This window comes from Pristiophorus japonicus, chromosome 1 (genome assembly GCF_044704955.1).
Source record: "Pristiophorus japonicus isolate sPriJap1 chromosome 1, sPriJap1.hap1, whole genome shotgun sequence".
Classification (NCBI taxonomy): Eukaryota; Metazoa; Chordata; class Chondrichthyes; family Pristiophoridae; genus Pristiophorus; species Pristiophorus japonicus.
Genome location: NC_091977.1, coordinates 137,635,341 through 137,663,184, shown reverse-complemented (window position 1 = coordinate 137,663,184; position 27,844 = coordinate 137,635,341). Strand labels below are relative to the sequence as shown.

Below are 27,844 nucleotides of genomic sequence, written 5' to 3'. Positions count from 1 at the left end.
GTTACATGGGGCATTATTTCGTCTAACCTAAGACGGACGATCCGAGCCGCTATCCCTGATGAATACGAGCTCCAATTTCTTTCTTTTAGATGTATAAGGACAGACTGATGGCCAACACTGAATAAACGGTGCTGTTGAGCAAAGTGGAGTGGACGGGAGGTTGTGCCGGACTCTCGGAGCTGCTGGATCTGAAGCGTTCCCGCAATTCTCCGTCCACGTCCTCCTCTCCCTGGATGGGAGCTGAACTGTGCGCTCCTTCCCGCAGCCTGAGAAGTTCAGCGGCTCTCCAGATTAGGAAACAAAACCGAACCGGCTCGCCGCGGATTTGCTCTTGTTCACAACAGCACAGGACGAAGGAGAGGGCAGATTATGGATGTACAGACGAATGGAGGTCCCCTCCTCATGTCAAGTCAGGGAGAGTTTGCCGGGGAGAAGCGCTGCCGCCGTTTAGTTCCGAGGAGGCAAGGGCGGTATTAGTCAGCATGTGCGGGATGGTTTTAATCAAAACCAGGCTGGGATAATATTAGCTTACACATTTTTTTGGTGTTTCTAATTTGCCATGCACACTGACGCAGGCGTACTGGCGAGATTTCTGCAGTCCTTGGGAGCCCGCAGTTACACTGAGTTGATGGCAATCGGCGCGGAGACTGAGTCAGAGGAGGCAAGAAAGCAGGAAGATCATGGGGAAGAGCGCGTCCGGTGCGACATCGTGATCCTCAGTGCCGTTTTGACCGCGCTCGAATAATGTCAAGGAACTCGAAACAACCGGAGGGCGCAGCCTGCAAGGCAAAGGTAAAAGAACACATCAAGACTATTGTAGACGATTTGGAGTTAGTCCTGGGCGATTTAAAGGACGTGGCTAAAGAACTTAAAGAGGTAAGAAATGTTTAGAAAAAAAATCTAGCAAATATGAATTTGCAAAGGGGGCGATGTTGCATTTGGGAAAACTCATGTGTTGAGTATGCTGAACTGGGCGAGGGAGCAACAATTATAAGAGCATCTGCCACATCTGTAAATGTTGCCCAACTGCACCAGATTACAGACATGTCCACATTTTGCAACTTGTAAAGACCCATTTCCCTCCTTCTGGAAAAAAACCTGACATGGCCGAAGATAACACGATGTAATTCTCTACTAATCTTTCACCACCGGTTGAGATTTGCGCGCAGTCCTTTCCTGCTGGACTGTGAGTAACAGACAGGCGTCTGTTTCAATGTCAGTTTTATAACAACTTGTCTTCCGAATGAGACGTTTGTGCTCTCTGATCCAGCCTAGTTAGGACTCACGAGCGATAAGGTAATTCACTTTGTAAATCAGATATATGCCTACTAATCCCCTGAATACCCCTCATTGATCCAGTAATTAATTTATACAATTCTGTAATTTATTGCGTAGTCGGATGGTGCCACAGGAGATTTGCTGAATCAGGATAATAGTGGATTGTCACAATTCAGCTTGTATGAAGCATGTGTAATCTTATCTGTAACAGTTACAACATGTGAATTTAGTTCACGTAAATGCACATACAGTATGAATTATAATACTTTCCTTTAGAAGGCAGTATTCCGACACAAATTAATCTCGCTCACAAATCTAAAACTCTTTCTCCAACGCGAAATGTACAAGAATAGCTGTACTGCCATGGTCTCTGCGAACACTGAAGTAATCCATTAAAGGTCATTTAACACTTTCATTTTAAACTGCCACCGCAACGTCAGCATTCTCTTGTAGTGCGCCGGGCGGTGGATTTTATTTAATCTGGAAAATGACAATGGGCTAAAATGTTGGCATTCCTTAATTCATTTTGCAACGATGTTAATATTTATTAGTCAATTGACAGCCTTTTATTTACTTTGCTACTACTCATGTTTACAGCACAATGAAAAAAATACTGAAGATGAAGTCAGTCAGCAGCAATGAATCAGTGAGCGCCTACCGTTCACTTTGTGCATTTTGAGGTTGCTTCGGCACTATTGTCCAAATTCTTTCATGGTGCTTTGGACGGTTTTTTCATTAGATACGATGTATATACTTCAATGCATTTGCCTCGTCATAGGCATTAACGCATGACTTAAATATTAGAATAAGGAATGGTTAGGAGCGGATTCATGTGCATGCAGTCCCGAGTTGGTTTGGGGACCACGTGTGATAAGGCACATAAAACCCCCGAACCGGCAGTAGACCGAGACACATCTGTAGTTCATCCCCGAGCAGCTGTTCTTTGGCATGATGTGCATTTGATACCTTAATGCACCCACTTTTTTCCAGTTGCTAAAAATGGTCTGAAACGTCAGAGGACATTTACTGCACAGGTCGGAGACGAATAGAACTCAAATCTAACAGGCCTGTGACAATTGCAGCAGGGATGTTAAAGGGCCAAGGTTACAATGAAACAATCTGTATAAACCAACATTAAAACACGTGGCTGACAAAAATGCAATTTTAAGAAACTACAGGAGGAGGTGAGACCTGTACAAGCCGGACGGCTTGCACCTCAACAGGGCCAGGGCCAATATCCTTGGGGTGGGGGGCGGTCGATGTTGCGAGTGCTGTTGGGGAGGGTTTAAACTAGCTTGGCAGGAAACCGGAGAGCATTGTCAGAAGGGAGAGAAGCCAAGCTGGAAATGGAAGGCAGAAAATTAATAAGCAAGTTTGGAAGGCAGAGACTAGAAAATAAACATTGCTAAATGGTATATACTTCAATGCAAGGAGTCTAGGAAATAAGGCAGATGAGCTGAGGGCACAGATAGATGGATGCATGGGATTACAATATTATAGCCATTCTGAGATATGGCTGAAAGAAGGGCAGAACTGATAGCTCAATATTCCTGGTTACAGGGTTTTCAGGCAAGATAGAGAGAGGGTTAAAAAAGGAAGGGGGTTCGCAATATTGATTAAAGAAACAATTACAGCTGTGAGGAGGGATGATATGTTAGAGGGGTCATCAAATGAGGCCATATGGGTTGAACTAAAGAACAAAAAGGGGCAATCACACTGCTAGGAGTGTATTGTAGACCCCCAAACAGTTCGAGGGAGATAGAAGAGCAAATATGTAAGCAAATATCTGACAAGTGCAAAAACAATAGGGCATTAATAGTGGGGGATTTCAATTACTCTAATATTAACTGGGATACTATCAGTGTAAAAGGTGCAGAGGGCACAGAATTCCAAAATTGCATTCTGGAGAAGTTTTTTTAGCCAATACGTAGCAAGCCCAACAAGAGGGGGGTCAGTTCTGGATTTAGTGTTAGAAAATGAGGCTGGGCAGGTGGAAGGAGTATCAGTGGGTTAGCATTTTTGTGGTAGTGATCATAATTCAGTTAATTTTAGCATAATTATGGAGAAGGACAAAGAAAAAATAGGAGTAAGTGTTCTAAATTGGGGGAAGGCCAATTTTACTAGGCTGAGAAGTGATTTAGCAAAAGTGGACTGGAAGCAGTTACTTGAAGGTAAATCAGTGCAAGAGCAGTGGCAGGCATTCAAGAAAGAGACACATGGAGTTCAGGGTAAACATGTCTCCACAAAGAAAAAGGGTAGAACTGCCAAATTTAGAGCCCCCTGGATGACAAGGTTCATACAGGGTAAGATAAGGCAAAAAAGGGAAGCTTATAACAGATATCGTGAGTTCAGTACTGCAGAAAGCCTAGACGAGTATAGAAAGTGCAGGGGTGAAATTAAGAAGGAAATTAGGAAAACAAAAAGAGGGCATGAAAAAAATACTGGCAAGTAGAATGAAAGAAAACCCAAAGATGTTTTACAATTACATAAAGAGGAAGAGGATACCTAAGGAAAGAGTAGGGACTATTAGGGAACAAAATAATGATCTATGATTGGAGGCGGAGGATGTGGGTAAAATACTAAATTAATACTTTGTAGTTGTCTTCAAAATAGAGGAGGCAATGTCAATATTGAAGTTCAGGAGGAAGATAGTGAAATATTGGATGGGAAAAACATAGTAAGAGACGAAGTATTAAGGGGTTTAGCATCCTTGAAAGTAGATAAATTGCCAGGACCAGATGAAATATATCCAAGCTATTAAAAGAAGCAAGGGAGGAAATTGCAGAGGCTCTGACTATCATTTTCCAATCTACTCTGGCTCAGGAGTGGTGCTAGAGAATTGGAGAACTGCTAACGTTGTACCATTGTTCAAAAAGGGAGGAAGGGATAAACCAAGCAATTACAGGCCAGTTAGTTTAAACCTTGATGGTGGGCAAATTACTGGAATCAATTCTGAAGGAAAATATAAAGTTTCATTTAGAAAGACACAGATTAATCAAGGACAGTCAGCATGGATTTGTTAAGGGAAGGTCAAGTCTGACTAACTTGATTGAGTTCTTTGAGGAGGTAACAAGGAGGGTCGATGAGAGCAGTGAATTTGATGTAGTTTCGATGGATTTTAGCAAGGCTTTTGATAAGGTCCCATATGGTAGGCTGATCAAAAAAGTAAAAGCACATGGGATCGATAGGATTGTGGCAAATTGGATCCAAAATTGGCTCCATGACAGGAAGCAAAGGATAAGGGTTGAGGGGAGTTTTTGTGACTGGAAGGCTGTTTCTGGTGGGGTTCCACAGAGCTCAGTACTCGGTCCCTTACTTTTTGTCGTATATATTAATAATTTAGACTTAAATGTAGGGGGCATGATAAAAAAAAAATTGCAGATGATACAAAAATTGCCATGTGGTTGACAGTGAGGAGGAAAGCTCTAGACTGCAGGAAGATATCGATTAACTGGTCAGTTGGGCAGAAAAGTGGCAAATGGAATTCAATACGGAAAAATGTGAGGTAATGCATTTGGGGAGGGCCGGCAAGGGAATATACAATAAATGGGAGGATACTGAGAGATGTGGAGGAACAGAGGGACCTTGGAATGTATGTCCACAGATCTTCAAAGTTAGCAGTACAGGTCGATAAGGTAGTTAAAAAGACATACTATTAGCCATAGCATAAAATACAAGAGCAGGGAAGTTATGCTAGAACTGTATACAACACTAGTTAGGCCACAGCTTGGGTACTGCGTGCAGTTCTGGTCGCCACATTGCAGGAGGGATGTGATTGCACGAGAAAGAGTGCAAAGGAGATTTATGAGGATGGACTGGAACACTTTAGCTAAGAGGAAAGATTAGATAGGCGGGGGTTGTTTTCCTTGGAACAGAGGAGGCTGAGGGGAAATTTAATTGAGGTATATAAAATTATGAGGGGCCTAGTTAAAGTGGCTAGGAAGGACCTATTTCCCTTGGCAGAGGGGTCAATAACCAGGGGGCATAGATTTAAAGTAGTTTGTAGTAGGATTCGAGGGGAGATGAGGAAACATTTCTTCACCCAGAGGGTGGTGAGAGTCTGGAACTCACGGCCTGAAAGGGTGGCAGAGGCAGAAACCCTCATCACATTTAAAAAGTACTTGGATGTGCACTTAAATAACCGTAAGCTACAGGGCTACGGACCTAGTGCTGGAAGGTGGGAACAGGTCGGTAGCTCTTTTTCGACCGGCACGGACACGATGGGCTGAATGGCCTCCTTCTGTGTCATAATTTTTCTTATGATTCTACTCTATGAAGGCTAAAGTACCTTAAATGTTTGAGTTTATAAAGCAATTGAAACCACATACTTGAAGTAATTGTTAAAGTGATAGATATTGGAGTGGAATGATTTGCCTCTTGTACACTGGGTAAATGGGCTCCATATAGGTAAATTAGGTAGCTTTGTAAATGTTAGTATTTTGTGAAAATATTAAATTTAGTAATATTTCAAAAAATAAGTTGATGAAACATTTGACTTGCTTGGTAATTTTGTTTAATTGACCAGTAATGTGTAAGAGCTACAATATTCTATCGTATTATTCAATAAATTAATTCCAGATGTTACGGCTTGGGAATTCACTTGATTTATCACAAGTTTACTGTTTATTATTGTACACTGTGACATTTATCAAGAAAAAAAGCACAAAACAGAATGCAGTGACATGATCGAGTTTTTTGATAAGGTATCTGAGAGGGTTGATGAGGGCAATGCGGATGACGTGGTGTACATTGACTTCCAAAAGGCCTTTGATAAAGTGCCACATAATAGGCTTGCCAGCAAAGTTGAAGCCCATGAAATAAAAGCAACAGTGGCATCATGGATACGAAATTGGCTGTGACAGGAAACAGAGAGTAATGGTGAATGGTTGTTTTTCGGACTGGAGGAAAGTATAAAGCGGTGTTCCCCAGGCGTCGTTACGAAGACCATTGCTTTTCTTGATCCATGGGGGCTAGATTTTCGGCTGGCTTGCACCTCTGTTAGCGCCCCAGAGGGGCGGTAATGTGTGTCTAAAGGCGTAATGCCAGGCAGCCAGCTTTTATCGCCCGGCCGGAATAATTCGGCTCAGGGTTTGCGCTATGCAAAAACATGCCACCGCGTCCTGTGGTTTCAGTCAGATCATGACGTCAATCGTCGTACAACATTCCGTTAGCATCCTGGTTGCAAAGTTAGGTGCTAATGCCACATTAAATATCTGCCCAAAGTGACGCCTGAAAAACCAGGCAGCACACGGTCGTGCAGGCGGTATTTGCCACATGTTTAAATTGAGGGAGGAGGATCCTAAATCGGAGGTCACATTGACGGCAACGTTTGCACACAGCATGCTGCGTGAAGCTTAAACTTTAAAGCAGCAGCTTTATCTGCCATTACAGTGTACTTATAACTTCAGTGAAGTAATTTAATGGGGGAATTACTAATTCACCAGCATATCATAGAAACATAGAAAATAGGTGCAGGAGTAGGCCATTCGGCCCTCCTAGCCTGCACCGCCATTCAATGAGTTCATGGCTGAACACGCAACTTCAGTACCCCATTCCTGCTTTCTCACCATACCCCTTGATTCCCCTAGTAGTAAGGACTTCATCTAACTCCTTTTTGAATATATTTAGTGAATTGGCCTCAACAACTTTCTGTGGTAGAGAATTCCACAGGTTCACCACTCTCTGGGTGAAGAAGTTCCTCCTCATCTCGGTCCTAAATGGCTTATCCCTTATCCTTAGACTGTGTCCCCTGGTTCTGGACTTCCCCAACATTGGGAACATTCTTCCTGCATCTAACCTGTCTAACCCCGTCAGAATTTTAAACGTTTCTATGAGGTCCCCTCTCATTCTTCTGAACTCCAGTGAATACAAGCCCAGTTGATCCAGTCTTTCTTGATAGGTCAGTCCCGCCATCCCGGGAATCAGTCTGGTGAACCTTCGCTGCACTCCCTCAATAGCAAGAATGTCCTTCCTCAGGTTAGGAGACCAAAACTGTACACAATAATCCAGGTGTGGCCTCACCAAGGCCCTGTACAATTGTAGCAACACCTCCCTGCCCCTGTACTCAAATCCCCTCGCTATAAAGGCCAACATGCCATTTGCTTTCTTAACCGCCTGCTGTACCTGCATGCCAACCTTCAATGACTGATGTGCCATGACACCCAGGTCTCGTTGCACCTCTCCTTTTCCTAATCTGTCACCATTCAGATAATAGTCTGTCTCTCTGTTTTTACCACCAAAGTGGATAACCTCACATTTATCCACATTATACTTCATCTGCCATGCATTTGCCGACTCACCTAACCTATCCAAGTCGCTCTGCAGCCTCATAGCATCCTCCTCGCAGCTCACACTGCCACCCAACTTAGTGTCATCCGCAAATTTGGAGATACTACATTTAATCCCCTCGTCTAAATCATTAATGTACAGTGTAAACAGCTGGGGCCCCAGCACAGAACCTTGCGGTACCCCACTAGTCACTGCCTGCCATTCTGAAAAGTCCCCATTTACTCCTACTCTTTGCTTCCTGTCTGACAACCAGTTCTCAATCCATGTCAGCACACTACCCCCAATCCCATGTGCTTTAACTTTGCACATTAATCTCTTGTGTGGGACCTTGTTGAAAGCCTTCTGAAAGTCCAAATATACCACATTAACTGGTTCTCCCTTGTCCACTCTACTGGAAACATCCTCAAAAAATTCCAGAAGATTTGTCAAGCATGATTTCCCTTTCACAAATCCATGCTGACTTGGACCTATCATATTACCTCTTTCCAAATGCACTGCTATGACATCCTTAATAATTGATTCCATCATTTTACCCACTACCGATGTCAGGCTGACCGGTCTATAATTCCCTGTTTTCTCTCTCCCTCCTTTTTTAAAAAGTGGGGTTACATTGGCTCCCCTCCACTCCATAGGAACTGATCCAGAGTCAATGGAATGTTGGAAAATGACTGTCAATGCATCCGCTATTTCCAAGGCCACCTCCTTAAGTAGTCTGGGATGCAGTCCATCAGGCCCTGGGGATTTATCGGCCTTCAATCCCATCAATTTCCCCAACACAATTTCCCAACTAATAAGGATTTCCCTCAGTTCCTCCTCCTTACTAGACCCTCTGACCCCTTTTATATCCGGAAGGTTGTTTGTGTCCTCCTCAGTGCATACCGAACCAAAGTACTTGTTCAATTGGTCCGCCATTTCTTTGTTCCCGGTTATGACTTCCCCTGATTCTGACTGCAGGGGACCTACGTTTGTCTTTACTAACCTTTTTCTCTTTACTTATCTATAGAAACTTTTGCAATCCGTCTTAATGTTCCCTGCAAGCTTCTTCTCGTACTCCATTTTCCCTGCCCTAATCAAACCCTTTGTCCTCCTCTGCTGAGTTCTAAATTTCTCCCAGTCCCCGGGTTCGCTGCTATTTCTGGCCAATTTGTATGCCACTTCCTTGGCTTTAATACTATCCCTGATTTCCCTTGATAGCCACGGTTGAGCCACCTTCCCTTTTTTATTTTTACGCCAGACAGGAATGTACAATTGTTGTAGTTCAACCATGCGGTCTCTAAATGTCTGCCATTGCCCATCCACAGTCAACCCCTTCAGTATCATTCGCCAATCTATCCTAGCCAATTCATGCCTCATACCTTCAAAGTTACCTTTCTTTAAGTTCTGGACCATGGTCTCTGAATTAACTGTTTCATTCTCCATCCTATTGCAGAATTCCACCATATTATGGTCACTCTTCCCCAAGGGGCCTCGCACAACGAGATTGCTAATTAATCCTCTCTCATTACACAACACCCAGTCTAAGATGGCCTCCCCCCTAGTTGGTTCCTCGACATATTGGTCAAAAAAACTATCCCTTATGCACTCCAGGAAATCCTCCTCCACCGTATTGCTTCCAGTTTGGTTAACCCAATCTATGTGTATATTAAAGTCACCCATTATAACTGCTGCACCTTTATTGCACGCACCCCTAATTTCATGTTTGATGCCCTCCCCAACATCACTACTACTGTTTGGAGGTCTGTACACAACTCCCACTAACGTTTTTTGCCCTTTGGTATTCTGCAGCTCTACCCATATAGATTCCACATCATCCAAGCTAATGTCCTTCCGAACTATTGCCTTAATTTGCTCCTTACCCATTCTCCATGCTATTGCTAGGCGGCATCAAAATAGAAGAAGGGCTCTTGGCCATGTCGGCCCATGGATGAGGAGAGGCTGAAAACGTCTGGGAAGGAGGGCTTATCCCCCACGGGTTTACAGGTACCAACACTCATACCTCCAGCTCTCTGAGGAGCAGAGTGTGAGAAGGCTGCGCTTCCAAAAGGAAATGCTAACAGAGATAATAATAAGAAGTTTTATATGCCATCTCCTACAGGCAGACCCACAATCTTACAGTGCCAATAGGACTGCGCTGCCCATTGCAGTGAAGGTCACTGTGGTGCTGGCTTCCATGCCTTCGGCTCGTTCCAGGCTGCAGCAGGGACATATGCAGCATCTCTCAATACTATGCACGTTGCAGCGTTCGCCACATCACAAAAGCTGTCTATGCCTGCAGAATTGACTTCATAATGTTCCCAATGCCAGGGAGAGCCAGAATGAGCAGGCATGTGGGCTTGGCAGAATTGTGGGCTTCCTGAGAGTTCAAAGAGCCATTGACTGCACACACATGGCCTTGCGAGCACCATTACAAAATGCAGAAGGGTTTTTCAGAAACCGAAAGGGATACCAGTCCCTAAGCATGCAGCTGGTGTGCGACCACATGTAGCACATCCTCGTAGTGAATGCCCGCTATCCAGGGAGCGCACATGATGCTTTCATCCTATGTGAGACCACTGTCTCAAGATTGTTTCGGCCACCATGGGAATGGAGTGGCTGGCTGCTCAGGGACAAAAGATACGGCCTAGCCACAACCCTACCACAAGCGGAGCAATGCTACAATGAGAGCCTTGCGGCCACCCACAACATCATCAAACAGACAATAGGGTTGCTCAAGCAGCATTTCCAATGCCTGGATCGCTCTGGAGGCAGCCTTCATTACTCCCCTGAATAGGTCTTGGAATTCATTGTGGTGTGCTGCATGCTGCACAACTTGGCCATCATAAGGGGCCAGGCATTGCCAGTGGGGATTGCGGCCCCACCTCAGGAGGAGGAGGATGATGAACAGAAGCCTGGTGAGGTCCCGAATGGACAGCCACAGGAGAGGCAGCATGGAGATGCCGCCAGACCAAGAGCCGCACGTCAGCAGCTCATAATGGATCGGTTCTCTTGAATGGAGGAAGCTGAAGGCTAGAGCAAATGCTGACCACGCTATGTGCCACCATAATGGCACATCTCTGGTGAAGTTTGGAATGATACACAAGACACCAATGGCAAAAGGTCAAAGTAACATTTTACTGAAACAAACACCCCGCGCCCCCCCCAGAAAAACATACACAATACAACGTTCTGTTGCAACGCACTCAACAGCAATGAAGTGCAGCAATGTACCGTAACTATTTACAGGCGGCATTAACAATTTTCAGTGCATCTCCTAAATCCTCATCCTAAATCCAACTTGGCCTGAACTAATTCCATTTTGAAAGGCACGATTGAGTTTTCCTCCCCCACTCTTTCAGGCAGTGCCTGCCTCCAGGATAGCTGGAATCTATCACTCTCCTAGATTGTCCTTTGGGAACTTAGTGCTTCAGTTGAAGAACCCAATAGTTTCTCAACTAATTATATGGTTTGTAAATCATCAGCTCAGCTTCCACTAATAACATGGACATACCACTGGACAGTGGGGTACTGAAGTGTGATCAAATATGATTTTAAGATCTAGACAATGGGGGGAAAATGAGTGCATTTGCGCCTCTCGATAGCATCCCTGCAGGGGCACTAACGGGTCACAAATGAGTTAATGACTGGGCCTAGTGTTGTTAATGACTCGCGTTATATTGGGTGGGAGTTAAACGCCGGCGCCATGGCGTTAAGCCCCGATCTCCTGTGGCCGAAGATCGTGACGTCATCGCTGTGCCCATCGGTCCATTAGCACCTCAGACCCGAAATTGACTTTTGTCCCCTGCAGCTGCACGGGCAATAACATCGACAGTTGCAGGGGTCGTGTCTCAGGCAGCCGGCCACTACTGGGGTGAAAATTAAAGGTCAGGTGGCCGAGTGAAAAAAAAACTTTTAGTTGCCGCTCCTGATCCAATTTCTTTGTGGGGTCCTGGCCGCTATCGCTCAGCCCGGTATTCTGCTTGAGTGCCGGGCTGATCATGTGGCATCCTCACTCCATGGTGGCCCAGGTAGGTCCCTTTTTCTTCTGCAAAGTCGGCAGCCCGGGCCCTTCCCTTTAAGAGAAGGAAGGGTCCCTCAGAGGCGGCATCGTTGCACGGCCCAGTGCGTAGCATTGCTGAGGCACCCTATTGGGGGTGGTAACCTGAATTTCCCGAGAGGGATGAGACGTCAGCGCCTGGCACTAAGTCTAGTGCCTCCTAACAGTTACCGTCCTCAAACAGGACGATACCGAATTTCTCCGATATCTTTTTAGATTTTCTTTGTTGACCAAACTTGCTGTGGTAGTTCAAAACTACAAGTTTTACAATCTGCGCATTCCTATCTTCAGCTTTTTAATTCCCCAGATTCATCTTTGGAATCTCCAAAATAAACATATTCCAGACACTTCTTTCAAAACCTATAGCACAAGATGCTGTCCGAACATACGTTGCTTTACATCAGATATTGTAATTGTCCGTACTGAAATCCTATTTGTGCAAATTAGTAACAAAGTCATAGTTCTGATTAATGGTTTATCTTGCTGCACTGCTGGCTGAATGATTAAAGGCGATTTAGTGTTTAAGAGAAATCATGTGAGGATGCCTTTTGTAGTTCTTTGTGGTGATCTCCCAAGTACACAAGGTGGCTAGCAATGTCCATGAAATGGTAAAATGGAATTCAAAGATAGAGTTGCTGTGAGAGCTAAATTGGGCAGGTCAGCAGTGCGGTCTTTGGCAGCGCTCATTGGAAAGATGGTAATGAGTCAGATTGTGACGTCAATCAGCATGCAATGCTGATTTGACGCAGGGCCTGCTATTTTGGACATCGCTGCTCATGTGCATGTCCTCTCCAAAACTCGCACAGTTGAACGTGCGTTCGCCTGCGAGATAGATCCCCACCAGTGCTATTTAAAGGGACACTCAACTTTTCAGGTAAGTTTTGATTTTTGCTTTTGTGCTGGTTCCTGTACACTTCATTAGAGTGCTAGCTTGGTGTAAGACAATTTAAAAGTTATTAAATTGTGCAGGGAGTGCAGGGAATACTGCTGGATATTTGCAATGCTTTGGCACTTAAAGGAAGGCCACTGAGAACAACACTTGCTCCCAGTCCTGGGGGCTCTAAGCTGCAGTCTCCCTTGGGCTGCAGCATGATTTGAAGATGCAGAGGAAGCAGTAAAGGGGACAAGTTGCTCGCAGTGGAGGACGAAGCAGAAGAGGAAGAAGCAGAATAGGAGGAAGTGGAAGGAAGGAGGTAACCCAGACAGCCCCTTTCAGGCCGGGATATCCGGAATTGAATCATCTGCCTGTGGTACCAGTGAACACAACCAAAATTCCACTTTCAACATTTATCCCACACCTTACGTTCCCTCTGGTACTGACCATCACAGCGTCCTCTTAGCCACGATGTTGAAATAAATGCCACCACAAAGCAAACTTTCCAACCCAACTTTATCCATATATGTATCCAACATTACATCAAAAAATCAATTAATCACTCGTGCATACCATTAGTGAATGTCTTGCGTGTGCCTGTGCCTATCCTAATGCTCCTACGCAGTGCTATCCCAGAGGCTGCAGCGTGGTTGGATGAAGCCTGCTGACTTTAAGTGGGGGACACTGCAGATGGCTTTGCAGGATGACCTCGAGGAGCTGGTGGTTGCGAGTGTGAAATTCAGTGACGGTGTTTTTTTCTTCTTCTTCACTTTCCTCTCCCTCTTTTTGGTCACCCACTGACTGGGCAGGCTGGATTTCTTGGGTGTCTGAAATAAGGAAGTCACAGGGTAGGGTTGTGGTGAGGAAAGGGGGGGTAAAGCAAGAGATGCATTCTACACCATGTGCAGTTTGTAAATCAGGAGAGGTTATGGGATGAGGGGGAAGTGGGATATGAGAAGGAGGATAATGAATGAAGTTACTGGCAACTCGTATTCTTTCAGCCCCACAACTGGCCAAGGGCTCAGTTATTCCCCAACCAACAATGGCCAGCTCTGTCTCCTCCAAGAGAGATGAAGCTAAGAATGTGAGGCTGATGACTTTCAGTGGGGCACACTACAGATGGCTTTGCAGGAAGACCTCAAGGAGCTGGTGGTTGGGAGTGTGAAATTCAGTGACAGTGTTTTTTGGTAGGTGAACGATGGTATGGGGGGTGGGGGGGGATGAGGAAGTCATGCATTGAGCAGTGTGTGAGGTTAGTGGTGCAGTTGGTAGGAGTCAGTTTTTGAAGATGCATTCACTGACCTTGGCCACTCATCTGATGTCTTCATGGGCACTGGAGCCAGGTCCTGGAGGCGACACTCCTGGCAGTGACTACCTCGGTGATCTAGTCCTACATCCTTCTTTCTGGAGGGCCTCTGGGCCCCTGTGAGCAGAGGACCCCTCTTTGAGTGTTCACCCCCTGCAGAAAGGCCTTGAGTGCTGTGTCCAAGACTACAGGTGCCCTTTCCCTGGCCTATTGAGCCATTGGAGTTTGTGCTGAAGCACTTTTAACATTTTCATCAGCAGAAGGCAGCTCACCTTTAAGAGGTGCAGACTGCCTTTGAAGAGGGTTTAAATAAAGTTAGTCTCACATGAACATCGTGAACTTTGGCTCCCTGCTGAGCACGCAGCCTGTCAGCCTCATGTTCAGCGCGGCTGACAGGCTGCGTGCTCCTTTCAATGGGTGTGACATTGTGCCTGTTTTTGAGCTTAATCAAATTTCATCCGCTATCTGTTCCACCAGCACACTATTGCTTAACTGAAGCATGTACACACTACACTGGACAGTTCAATGTATATTGAATGCATACGTTACTGGTTTCGGTAGAATGACACAATTTTACAGTTTTAAAGAACTATGGTTCTTGTCCATATAATCTGTTATACATTCCACATATCTTGGCCCAGTACTTAGATAACTTTGATGTTGCGGATGACATGGATGTTTATAAAGCATTAAGATGAGGAACTATCCAAGTTAATGTCACAAAAGCAATACATTAAAAAAAATTGAAGGAATGGCTTTGTCATGGAAAGCAATTAAAACATGTTATGACTTGATTCAATAGAGGCTGTAAACCATTTACATACAACAGAAACATAAATAGTCAAGATTATTATTGATTTTAAAATAGAATGGCATAGGTATCTGGGACATTCAAAAAGTTAAACAAAATTTGGAAGAAGTGCAACATCATGTTGTTAATAATAATCACCATTTGGATAATGTTTTGGACTCGAGAGTGCTGATGTGCTAAACTTTCCCTTGACACTAATGAAATGGAAGACAAAAGTTTAGCCTCTTTATAGTCAATGTTGCCTTGAATTTTATTTCGCTCACCAAATGTTTATACTTCAAGATGGAATAACAAAACCTTGACAGCCCTTAGACAGCAATTGATCAGTGCCACCAAGGAAATAAAAATAGCTGATACAAAAGCAAAATATTGTGGATGCTGAAATCTGAAATAAAAACAGAAAATGCTGGAAATCTCAGCAGGTCAGGCAACATCTGTGGAGAGAAAAGCAGAGTTAACATTTCGGGATGACAACCCTACATCAGCACTGACGAGTGTTTGAAAAGAACACATTTTTAAGAAGCACTGAAATGGGGAGAGGAAGAAAAAACAAAAGAGGAAGGTCTGTGATAGAATGGAAGACAGGAGAGATTAGAGAGACAAAAGGGATGATGGGCCGAATTGAAATGGTAATGCCAGGAGTTAGAAAAACATTAGTCAAGATAGGATGTGAATGGCAGAATAATGACCAGCTACCATTGAAGACAAGGAGAAAAAAAACATAGGCCCGGGGGAGGGAAAAAGGGAACCAAAGATGGGCAGCGGTTATGCTCTGAAATTGTTGAACTCGATATTTCCAGAAGGCTGTAAAGTGCCTAACCGAAAGATGAGGTGCTGTTCTTCGAGCTTGCATTGAGCTTCATTGGAACAGTGTAGGAGGCTGAGGATGGAGAGGTCAGAGTGGGAGTGGAGTGGAGAATTAAATTGACAGGCGACCGGAAGCTCAGGATCACACTCACAGAGCGTGGTAGAGAGGCGGAGAGGTATAGGGAGTGAATTCCAGAGCTTAGGACATTGGCAGCTGAAGGCATGGCCACCAATGGTTGAGTGATTATAATCAGGGATGCTCAAGAGGTCAGAAATAGAGGAGCGGAGACATCACGGAGGGCTGTGGGGTTGGAGGAAATTACAGAGATAGGGAGAGGCGAGACCATGGAGGGATTTGAAAACAAGGATGAGAATTTTTAAATCAAGGCTTTGCTTAACCGGGACCCAATATAGGTCAGTGAGCACAGGGGTGATGGGTGAATGAAACTTGGTGCGAGGTAGGATACGGGCTGCCCAGTTTTGGATGAGCTGAAGTTTATGTAGGGTAGAAAGTGAGGAGTACGTTGCAATAGTCAAGTCTAGAGGGAAAAATAGCATGGATGAGGGTTTCAACAGCAGATGAGCTGAGGCAGGGGCGGAGTATGGTGATGTTATGGAGGTGGAAATAGGCGTTCTTAGTTATACTGCGGATATGTGGCCGGAAGCTCATCTTGGGGTCAAATATGTCACCAAAGTTGCAAACCGTCTGGTTCAGCCTCAGACAGATGTTAGAGACAGGGATGGAGTTGGTGATTATGGAACGGAGTTCGTGGCGGGGACCGAAGACTTTGGCCCAGATTTTATGTACGCTGTTGTGAGTGCCCCGAAAGTTCCGGGTTTCTGCATGCGATGCATATGCGAGAAAACACGGAGCTTGCGATCGGTCAAGTTTCTGCTTGACAGATTGTACGCATCCATTGGAAATTGACATTTGCTGGCGCAGAGTTGGGTTATTTGCCCAACTACTGCCCAGCAAATACCCACCAAACCATTACGCCTGGTAAAAGTCGTCATAAGGCCTTACCAGTATAAGGATTTAAATAAATGTTAAAATAAAAAATGTAAAATCATTTTAGCATTCCCTTTCATTTAAAACTAGTTTACATTATTTTTGTCCCGTTTAAAAATGTTTTTTTTAATTATTTTTATTTTAAATGTTTAATTAAATGTTATTTCAATTAATTTTGAACTTGTGATGATTTATTTTTATTTCAGTGTTGTGAAAATGTATTTTTTTAGGGGATTCCTTTTTTGCTTATGGGGATTCCATAAGCATAATAGGAATCCCACTTTGTCGTTGGCCTGGCCCAGGTGATCCCAGGGACACTTGTAAACCACATGGGATATATGGTTCTTTATGCAAGTATATGCCTGCAGGCCCAGGAGTGCAAGTGTTCAAAGATCTGGAACAATCAGGTAGGTACAGAGTTTTCTTGCGGTTCAGAGGTGTTCGCCCACGGCAAGTCTCCGGCCACAATTTCCACCCCAATGGCTTCAGTCTTCCCAGTTTTTAGTTGGAGGAAATTTCTGCTCATCCAATACTGGATGTAAGGCAAGCAATTTGACAATTTAGAGACAGTGGAGGGGTTAAGAGAAGTGATGGTGAGGGAGCGCTGGGTGTCATCAAGATACATATGGAAACTGCCGCTGTGTTTTTGGATGATGTTGCTGAGGGACAACATGTAGATGAGAAATAGGAAGGGGCTGAGGATTGATCCTTGGGGGACAGCAGAGGTCACGATGTGGAGGCGGGGAGAGATGCGGGAAGAGAATCCATCATTCCATTGAAAGAATTTCTCATGGCTCCCATGGCAAGGTGAAAACATCATTTGTTCTTGACAAGGTTGCAATTATTACCGATCCCGAGATGGCCTGAGAAGGTGGTGATGGGTCTTTTCGTTTAACAGTTGCAGTCCATCTACTTTTGGTGCTCCTACAATAATGTTAGGTAATGAATTCCAGGATATTGACCCAGTGACAATGAAGAAACAAAAATATACGTCCAAGTCAGGATGATGTGTAACTTGGAGGTGTTACTTGGTTTGAGTTTAGATCATGAAAATGGCTTCTGATGTGACAAGAGGGAAAGGCAGTGTTAATAATCGCTAACACTGTCTTGTTTTCAGAGGCTTGTCCAATGTGGTGATATTCAGATTATTCTGAGGGAGAAGTGAAGAGATAAATTACACTCTTATGATGGTAAAGAATCAAAGCAGAAACATTCTATGCAATTGTCTCCTTGAATAGTTTACTGTGTTGAAGTGAAGCCCCAAATGATTGTTAGTCATGGCTGTATAACATCAGGGATAGTTGCCCTGGATTTGGACCTGCTTTGCATGCCCGATGGCAAAATGTTGGTATGTATCTGTAAGTAATATAAATTGCATGGGGTGTAAATGGCCCCACCGAGCACAATGTCGTACACAAACTGTGTCAACAGTTAGTGACAAATTTATAAAACATTCTTTGAGAAACTTGGAGTTTCATTAAAAGGCTTCAAGCAAATGGATTCAAAGGATTTTTTTTTTAAAGTTGGAAATGTTGAATTCATTTGCTTGAAGCCTTTTAATGAAACTCCAGGTTTCTCTAGAAAGAATGTTTTATAAATTTGTCACTAACTGTTGACACAGTTCTGTGTACCACATTGTGCTCGGTGGGACCATTTATACCCCATGCAGCTTATATTATGTACTCCAACTTAGTATTTCAATTTTCATTACAACATAAAGAAACAACATGATACCCAATATACTCACATGACTAAATATGATTATTGTTACAATGTAATTAAATATTACACATATAGGGCCCAAGTTTCCACATGATTTGCGCCTGATTTTTAGGAGCAACTGGTGGAGAACGGACTATCTTAGAAATCGCAATTCTCCACATTTTTGTTTCTGCAGTTCTACTTTGGAACAGAATTTTTTCTTCAAAAGGGGGCGTGTCCGGCCACTGACGCCTGATTTCAAAGTTTCCACAGTGAAAACGTACTCCAAACTAAGTTAGAATGGAGCAAGTGAAGATTTTTGTAGAACTGAAAAAACCTGTTCTACACATTAAAAAATCAGGCGCAGGTTACAAATTAGGCGTCCAGAACGAGGTGGGGGGGGAGGTGGGGGGAAGGGAAGTCATTAAATTCTACAATAAATCCTTATTTATATTTCTACAAATATTATACAAATAAATCCAACCTGAATAAACATTTATAAGCAAAGAAAAGATTAAATAAACCATCTTCCTACCTGTGTGAAAGTGCTTCAGGAACGTTCTTCCCGCAGGGTGGGGGGGGGGAGGAGGAGGCATCCGTTCTTTCCCGCGGGGGGGAGGAGGCGCCCGTTCTTCCCGCGGGGGGGGAGGAGGAGGCATCCGTTCTTTCCCGCGGGGGTGGGGTAGGAGGCGCCCGTTCTTTCCTGCGGGGGGAGGGAAGGAGACAGTGAGAAAGCTGCAAGTGCTGATGTGCTGATGGCAATGTGCTTTTATTTTAAAAATGTTCAAAAATTAAACAGCTACAAAGAACTACAAAAATGGCCGAGTGCCAATGTTTTTTTCACACTGCGCGTGCGCGAACGCTCCAACGCGCACGCACAGCGTTGCCGGCAGGAAAAAAACTAATTAAAAAAGTGCCAGCCCCTTCCCACTTACAAAATCGGCGCGAGTGTAGGCTCCGCCCCCCCGGGCGCCACGCCAGGCAGACAAGGAGCTGTAAGGCGCTCCAGAATCTCGAGTTTTTTTTTAGGCACCGTTTTAGGCGCGAAAAACGGGCGCCCAGCTCGGAGGGGCGCCCGTTTTTTATCGTGTGGAAACTTGGGCCCATAGAGTTGCAGGGTTACTCACAACTACACCTTTCTGGCAGAGAGGAAATAATGTATGCATATAAAGGGTTCAGCCAATTGTATTTAAAAAAGAACTTTGATGGAATGAAATTTAACACCGATTGTCTGTTGGGTCTGTTAGTATATAACAAAACCCCTTCTATAAATTTTCTAAGCTGCAGGTTACATACTAAATAAATGGAGTTTACTGATCATTCCACCAGGTTCTAACTATATTTACTTCCATCCTTTGTTGCATAAACAAATTAACTTCATAAAGAAGTATAATTTTCAGAAAAAATTTGCCTTTTTTCATATGTTTACAAATACACAAATGTAAATGGTATGAATCATATCAAAATGTGCAATAATACCTCACACACCAGGAGTACATTTGTGCCTCCCAGCATGCCTCTCCCCATAGATTTCCTATCCATTAAAATTAAAAGCCAGAGTGGGAGATGAGTGTCCGAATTCCCAATGTGCACCCGAAGAAGGTGGGACTGCAGGGTGGATAAAGGATGTGGTGTATTTGGACTTCCAGAAGGCATTTGACAAGGTGCCACATAAAAGATTACTGTACAAGATAAAAGTTCACAAGGTTGGGGGTAATATATTAGCATGGATAGAGGATTGGCTAACTAACAGAGAAAAGAGAGTCGTGATAAATGGTTTATTCTTTGGTTGGCAACCAGTAACTAGTGGGGTGCCGCAGGGATCAGTGCTGGGACCCCAACTATTTACAATCTATATTACTGACTTGGAAGAAGGGACTGAGTGTAATGTAGCCAAGTTTGCTGACAATACAAAGATGGGAGGAAAAACAATGTGTGTGGACACAAAAAAATCCGCAAAAGGACATAGACAGCCTAAGTGAGTGGGTAAAAATTTGGCAGATGGAGTATAATGTTGGAAAAGTGTGAGGTCATGTACTTTGGCAGAAAAAAAAAATCAAAGAGCAAATTATTATTTAAATGGAGAAAGATTGCAAAGTGCCGCAGTACAGCGAGACCTGGGGGTACTTGTGCATGAAACACAAAAGGATAGTATGCAGGTACAGCAAGTGATCAGGAAGACCAATGGTATCTTGGCCTTTATTGCAAAGGGGATGGAGTATAAAAGCAGGGAAGTCTTGCTACAGCTATACAAGGTATTGGTGAGGCCACACCTGGAATACTGCGTGTAGTTTTGGTTTCTATATTTAGAAAAGGATATACTTACTTTGGAGGCAGTTCAGAGAAGGTTCACTATGTTGATTCCGGGGATGAGGGGATTGACTTATGAGGAAAGGTTGAGTAGGTTGGGCCTCAACTCATTGGAATTCAGAAGAATGAGAGGTGATCTTATCAAAACGTATAAGATTATGAGGGAGCTTAACAAGGTGGATGCAGAGAGGATATGTCCACTGATGGGGAGACTAGAACTAGAGGGCATGATCTTAGAATAAGGGGCCGCCCATTTAAAACAAAGATGAGGAGGAATTTCTTCTCTCAGAGGGTTGTAAATCTGTGGAATTCGCTGCCTCAGAGAGCTGTGGAAGCTGGGACATTGAATAAATTTAAGACAGAAATAGACAGTTTCTTGAGCGATAAGGGGATAAGGGGTTATGGGGAGCGTGTGGGGAAGTGGACCTGAGTCCATGATCAGATCAGCCATGATCTTATTGAATGGTGGAGCAGGCTCGAGGGGCCGTATGGCCTACTCCTGTTCCTATTTCTTATGTTCTTAAAGCAGGAATGCAATTCTGTAAAAAATACTCTAGTGATTTCATGAAAGCAAAAATAATGCACAGCTCTTCTGGTCCTTCTCCACCCCTAAATAAGTAAAATGATTTGCTAAGTAGATTTTTTATGAAGACAATAACTCTTTAAGAAAAGCCACATGTACAATCATTACTGCCACTATTCCATCTTGCCAATCCTGCCAATGTGAGGTGTGGGAAACAGCTATAAACAACTGACATAATTCTGATGGCCTTTTAGAGAGTGATAGCAAATGAAGCAGATTTGATGGTAATATCAGTGTATACATGAACTACATGTGGTCTACTTTGTGAAGTATCTTTTTGCAATTTAGGAATTGCACATGTCAAGACTTAACCAACTTGTCTGATTTATTGGTGAATCCTGGTTATCTAATGTTCATTTGTAACCTGTAATGGCTAATTTGAATGTCGGATCTACTGATGCAAATAAGATTTTTTTACTGCTTTGGTATTTATTTGCTAATTTATTTATTTATTTAATGAAAAATCAATTGAGATGTTCTGGTAGCTGCAGTTCTGGTGTCTTTTTTACATTTCATTCTTGATGCTTGTATTTAGCAGGTTTTCTCTGTGGGAATAATGTCATTTTTGGCTGGTTCATCAAAGAAAAGGGTGGGTAAACTGCCTGTGAGTTCTCTTTCTTCATTTAATCATGGTGCTCAACCATGTCTCCCAGCAGATCCGCCAAGCACTCACTAATATGTCTGCAGAATAAAACATTTCCCCCTGGAAAACCAGGAAAACAGCTTGGATGCAGTTTGTTTATTTGGATTTAGAAAATAGGGAGAAAGTTACAGGGAAAAAGCTAAAAAAAAAACAGAAATTAAAATGTGGTTTGTTAGCTGTAAAATGATGTGGCTACCAATCAAATAGGTGAAACTAAGGCCACGTAATTGGCCTCCTTAGCGCCTCCTGTTATCGCCTCCGGGGGGCGATAACGGGGCACAAAGCACTTACCGAATGGGGCGCTCCCGAATTTCTCCCCTGAAGCCTTTATAAAAGCTTTCACTGTTGTTGCTGAATATGTAGCAATGTGAAATATTCTCTGCTTTTGCTTTTTGCCTGTCAATTGTATGTTAAAATGTGCAGGTTCAAATGTCTAGGAAAACAATTTTCTTGTATTGAAGGTCATATATGATGTAGTCTGTTGTGTTCATGATTATTGCATTGGGGATCACGTATTGATTCCCAGGGCTTGAATGTATTGAGCTGAAAGATTACATGAGAAATGTGAAGGTACATAAAGTTGCAGGAAAATTTGATAAAGGGGAAGTTTACTAGATAAGGTTCCCAATCTTTGACTTATTTTTTGATATTGCTGTAAATATTAGAATCTTTTAGAAGTTCTGCAATCGTTTTGAGTGACACCTCATTATTGAGCAGGTACTTTATTATTGTGTTCCTTCATTTTATTGTCTGGAAGCTAATTCAATGTGGCTTCCAGATATTTTGATACAGAAACTGTTTGCAGAAATGTCAGATTACAACATTTTCACGATAATTATTTCACCAACTCTTAGCTCACTAATAAGCCCAAGTCCAACTAAGGCTAGAATATTGTTCCCATATATAGGCTCTTCTTACACCGTTCTGACACTTCTGGACAGCGTACAAGAAAAGCTTGTCATCTGATAGGCAGTCTTTTCCTATTCATTCCTACTCTCTCTTAACCCTTGGCTAGGGAAGAGGAAAGAAATAGCTATGGTCCTCTCCTGCTCAACATCCAGCATACGTTGCGTAGAAACAGTTTAGATTTGGCTTTGATGCTCACTGTAATCAAATCATCTGTTGACATTCATAGTTCAGGCTGTCACATAATGGACACTTTTAGTTGCAGTACTTGTACTATAGGGATGCTGGGATCTGTGGAACCATACCGACGCAGCACGACTACAAAAGGAAGCAAGAACATTTTGGGAAAAAATGCAATAAATTTGTTGTGCATGATGCTTAATTGTCCAAAAAGCTACTTTGTTTTGTTCATCACTGATTCTCTAAGTTGCCACTATTCTCAGCATTATTTTGGTTTGCAGTGATTGCAGGTATGAATAACAGTGTAGTTATGGAGTCCTTGTTTAATTTTATTTACTTGCAGCAATACCTTGACAGTTGTATACATAGCTGATGTCATTTAGCAGTGCTGAATAATTTAATGACAGCCAGCTAAATTTGCACTAATTGGCCTGAGAGAAAGGGCCAGCGAGAGTGATGCCTGCTCAAAAAAATTCCATTCTTTAAATTTCAAATTTTCTCAATTGGTCTGTGCAAAGCTGTACTATGAAAGCATTTGCACACACTCCTGTTCTATATTTGGCCAAGATCTCCTCTGACAACATCTCAACATTGGGCATGACGGTCTAGAACATAACAACATAAGAATTAGGAGCAGGAGTAGGCCTTACAGACCCATGAACCTGCTCCGCCATTCAATAAGATCATGGCTGATCTTCGACATCAACTCCACTTTCCTACCCGATCTTCATGTCCCTTGATTCCCAAAAATCTATCTATCTCAGCTTTGAATATACTCAATGATTCAACATCCACAACCCTTTGTGGTAGAGAAATCCAAAGATTTGCAACCCTCTGAGTGAAGAAATTCCTTCTCATCTCAGTCTTAAATGGCCGATCCCTTATCCTGAGACTATTTCCCCCTAGTTCTATACTCTCCAGCTAGGGGAAACAACCTCACAGCATCTATCCTGTCTATCCCTCTCAGAATCTTGTATGTTTCAATAAGATCACCTCTCAGTCTTCTAAACCCTAGAGGCCCAATATACTCAATCTCTCCTCATAGGAGAACCCTTTCATCCCCGGAATCAATCTAGTGCACCACTTCTAAGGCAAGTGTATCCTTCCTCAGATAAGGAGACCAAAACTGTGCACAGTACTCCAGGTGTGGTCTCACCAAAGCCCTGTGCAAATGTAGCAAGACTTTGTTACTCTTGTACTCCAAACTCCTTCCAACAAAGGCCAAAATGCCATTTACCTTCCTAATTGCTTGTTGTACCTGCATGCTAACTCTTTCAGGGAAAGATTCCATTGCGCCCCATTTGAGGGCAGTAATATCCGCGAGGCGGGACTTTTGGCGCTAGGCGCGGAAGTCCCGCTCCGCTCTCGAAATTGGGGTTACCGCCCTTGAGAGGATGTGGAGCATAAAATAATGCGCTCCACTTCATCTCTGTGGTTCTAACGGGATGGAAACAGAGGGAGCGGGGCGCTGCACTATGCACTGGGTCACATAGCGCTGCTGCGTAGGAGGGGCTCACCCCTTCATTAAAGGGGAGGCCCTAAGCTGCCAACTCTGAGGGGCCTTACCTGGACCACTGAGGAATGGGGTGCCATTCCACCAGCCCGACACAGAAGCGTAGTGCCGGGCTGCCAGATTGCAATACGGACCACATGTTCAAATCGGTGCACTGGGGAAAATGCCGATAGTTCTTTCAAACATGGCCGACACCTCCTGTTTAAGTAGCACCCCATGACCCTCCTGCCCCACCATTCACGTCCCCTGAAGCTGTTGCTGTCATTGCCCAGCACTGCTTCAGGGGGCACAGGCCAATTTTTGTTAAAAATGGGGTGCTATGCATGGTGATGATGTCATCATCACCGGTGCTACTAGTTACCGCTGCCACTAAACCCCTGTGGAATTTAGCGGGAGTCGTTAGCGGTGCCGTGCCCGGGTGACATGTCGACCCCAATTTCTCCCCTTTTGTGTTTCCTATACGAGGACACCTAAATCCTCTCTGAACACCAACACGTAATCATTTCTCACCATATAAAAAATATTGGGCTAGGAGGGCGCTAAATTTTGAAAAGTTGAAAAAGTAGAACCAAGCACTAATCATTCTCTCTTCCAGCAATATTCAGTTTTAGTGCTCCAAGAAGGAAGTGGTGTGCTAAGTCAAGTGCTCTTAAGGTGTGGGGCGGTAGCGGCAGAGCACTAAACAAATTACAGCGCATTGGTAATGGCATGAGAGCCCTCTCGCTTAAAGGAAAGGGCCAATGATGCTGCACAGGCTAGTTGTCGGCAGTTCTGTTTTGCAAGGGGACCTGTGCGACTGCCATTGCAACCCCAAATACTCTCACAAAGTGGAGGGCTTGGATATCTTGCACCAGTGAAATGTGAAAAACTTGGCGCAGGCACCAGACTGGTGCAAATAATAACGTTTGCGCTAGCTGAAAACCATTCGCTTTAATTACTGCTCCCCAAGCGGCCAGCCGAGTTCACAATGCCTTCTCATGCTGGCATTGTCGGCGCGAGGTGATACATCCGGGGCAATAACAGGGCACTGCACACTTTATGGTGTCATGATCTGCGAGGTGCTAGAGGCCCAGGCGATACAAATTAGTGGCAGCACTGAAGTTCGCGGGTGTCGCTGTATTAGCCGCGCCCGGTCGCTAACCCCTTAGCGCACCTCCGTGGTGCTAACTGGAGGTGCTAACCTTCTGAATATCTAGCCCGAATTTCTTGAGTCTAGTGATAGCTCCACCTCACTTGCTACATATGGGCACATTTGACACTAGCAGAATTACCCTCTCAGAAAATAGGTAATGAGAGAGAGATGGGGATGCAATGGAGCACATCCTCAAACACATTTTCAGCGCTGTCTCCCCTAGATCCATCAGGAAGCTGATGGAACAGGTCAGTTATATTTAAAATGTATGATGTAGGAAGGGGAGGGAGGATTTTTCACAAGACATAGCCTGTGGACAAAATAAGGCCAGAATACTCCCAGAATCTTGTCCTCTTCTGGTCAATTTATCTTTGTGTGCTTATGTGACTTTTGTTGTTGGCTCCAGATTTTTAAACTTCCTGCATCAGAATGATTAGAAAAGACTGCTCTTTCATTGGTACATTTAGATTAGTGAGGGAGTAACCTTTTTACATCGAAGCAGTAAGTAGCTTTCACCAATCCGCTGGGCCCAGTAGGTTCAAAAGAGTGCTGCATCCCTTTACAAGCTTTGGAGTGTAGGCAGTAGCAGAGAAGATCATGAAGGACGAGTAGGCCATGAAGGTGGAAGTAGAGATGATAATCACAGCAGACAGCAGCAGTGAATGAAAGATAGTGCTGATGCAGTGCAGATTGTACGACGGGGATGGCACACAGCGATGGGGGAGACTATGCTGGGTAGCGAAGGACAGTGGATGGCAGCAACGCAGAGAAAATTAGACCAGGCTGAGAAATGGAGAGCACTAGATGGAACCGACATAATGAGAACAGGAAACATCAGCCAGCAAAAAAAGTAAGCAAGGAGCAAATTTCCAGCACGGGCATTTGAATATTTGTAGAAGGGCGTATGTAATGTTTTATATATGGATACTTTTTTATCTGAATGTTGATGAAGAACACCGCACACAGTGTTATCAACCTCTGTGACCGTTGAAAGTATTTTGCTTAAATACTTGAAAGTTACATTCCGATAAATATGGAAATTATTTATTTAGAAAAGAAAGTGATTATGTTCGACATTGGGGGAAAAATTGCAGTCGGAGGCTTCCTTCGTACAAACGTCTCCGACCCGAAAAAAATCTACGAAAGTACCTGGTGGTCCCGGAGGAACATAGGATTCTGGTGGGAGGCCTAGATTCGCTGTGCAGCACACAGGGAGATGATTCTGCATGATCCAGATGCATTTTATTCATATGTGGCCTACTCACTGGTTGTGACACATGGATGCAGCCCCTACTCCAAAAGGTTGGACTTAACTGATTTAGGATACAGATTTATTTTGTGAGAAGTAATCCTGCCCATACAAAGATGTTCCAGTTATCTTTCAAATATTGCCCATCAGTTAGGAAGGAAAATTGTATACTATACCTGCTGCTTTTATTTACTGAACAAATTAAACATTTTGTACAGTTGAAAAAGTTTCCTAATAACTACAATGTTCGAATAAGAGCAAAAGGATAATTTTAACAGTAACTGAGAGCAGGAACAGGATACGGGAAACAAGATTATCCTGTGCTTGTGTCATCTTAAAGTATTATTTGGAGCAGTGTTATATTTTTGATGCTCTTCCTGAAAGAGTAATTGAATAAGGTTCACTTTTCACCTGACAGGGCTGCAATTCATAGCAGGAGATAAGATTCTAGAGTTTCTCAGTTATTGTGATGTCTGTGTGTGCAAATAGATACACATGAACACATAACTTTTTCTGGATTTGAATCCCAAAAATAAATATAACAATTTTGTCATTTATAGCTCAGTGCTAAAGCAGGAAATCTGCCAAATACCACATACTGTTGAATATGTGTTTAAACCTTCACACTGGCAAGTGCAACAGATGCTGTGGATTTAACTTATTAAGACTGGCTTAAACAAACTCGTTATTGTTTACTGTGAATTTACAAGTTGAAAGCTGTTACAATTAATTACTTTATTAAATATGTGTAAAATAATCAATGCAACATCTACTAAGATTAGTACTGTGAGCACAACTGAAGTAAGTAATTGGACTCGCTGCAATCATTGGATCATTTTATTGAAGAGTCTAAAACTTAAATTGATTGTTTATAATGGGAAATTGAGATCTGTGGGATCTGAAATTGACAATTTCTATTTGTCAACATAAATTTATATGTGCTGACTTAATCCAGACCCACCTCATGGTTAGTATCCTCAGAATAAGCAAGAACTTATCATTGCTATGTGAACTTTATGGTACTCAGCCTTACAGCCCAAGATGGTCTCAGGTAGGTATGATTCCCAGCTCGCTCTGAATTAGGTCACTTCACCATAGGTAATCATGGGTGCACCAATTGGTCTCCTGCACCCAGACTAGGTAACAAAAAAAAAAATCAGGTATGGCCTCCACTACTGATCACTATTCACTGACCCCCTGATAGAAAGTACACAGATATGG

At 43.5% G+C, this 27,844-nt stretch overlaps 1 protein-coding gene across 1 annotated transcript in view; it reads left to right on the top strand.

Moving 5' to 3' along the window:
• Window positions 1–627: 627 nt before the first annotated feature.
• prr16 (proline rich 16) overlaps window positions 628–27,844 on the top strand; it is a 236,922-nt gene continuing 209,705 nt past the window's right edge. Inside the window, exon 1 of the mRNA XM_070862862.1 lies at window positions 628–876. Coding sequence (XP_070718963.1) covers window positions 745–876 — 132 coding nt within the window. The 5' untranslated portion in view covers window positions 628–744. The remainder of the gene's footprint in view (window positions 877–27,844) is intronic.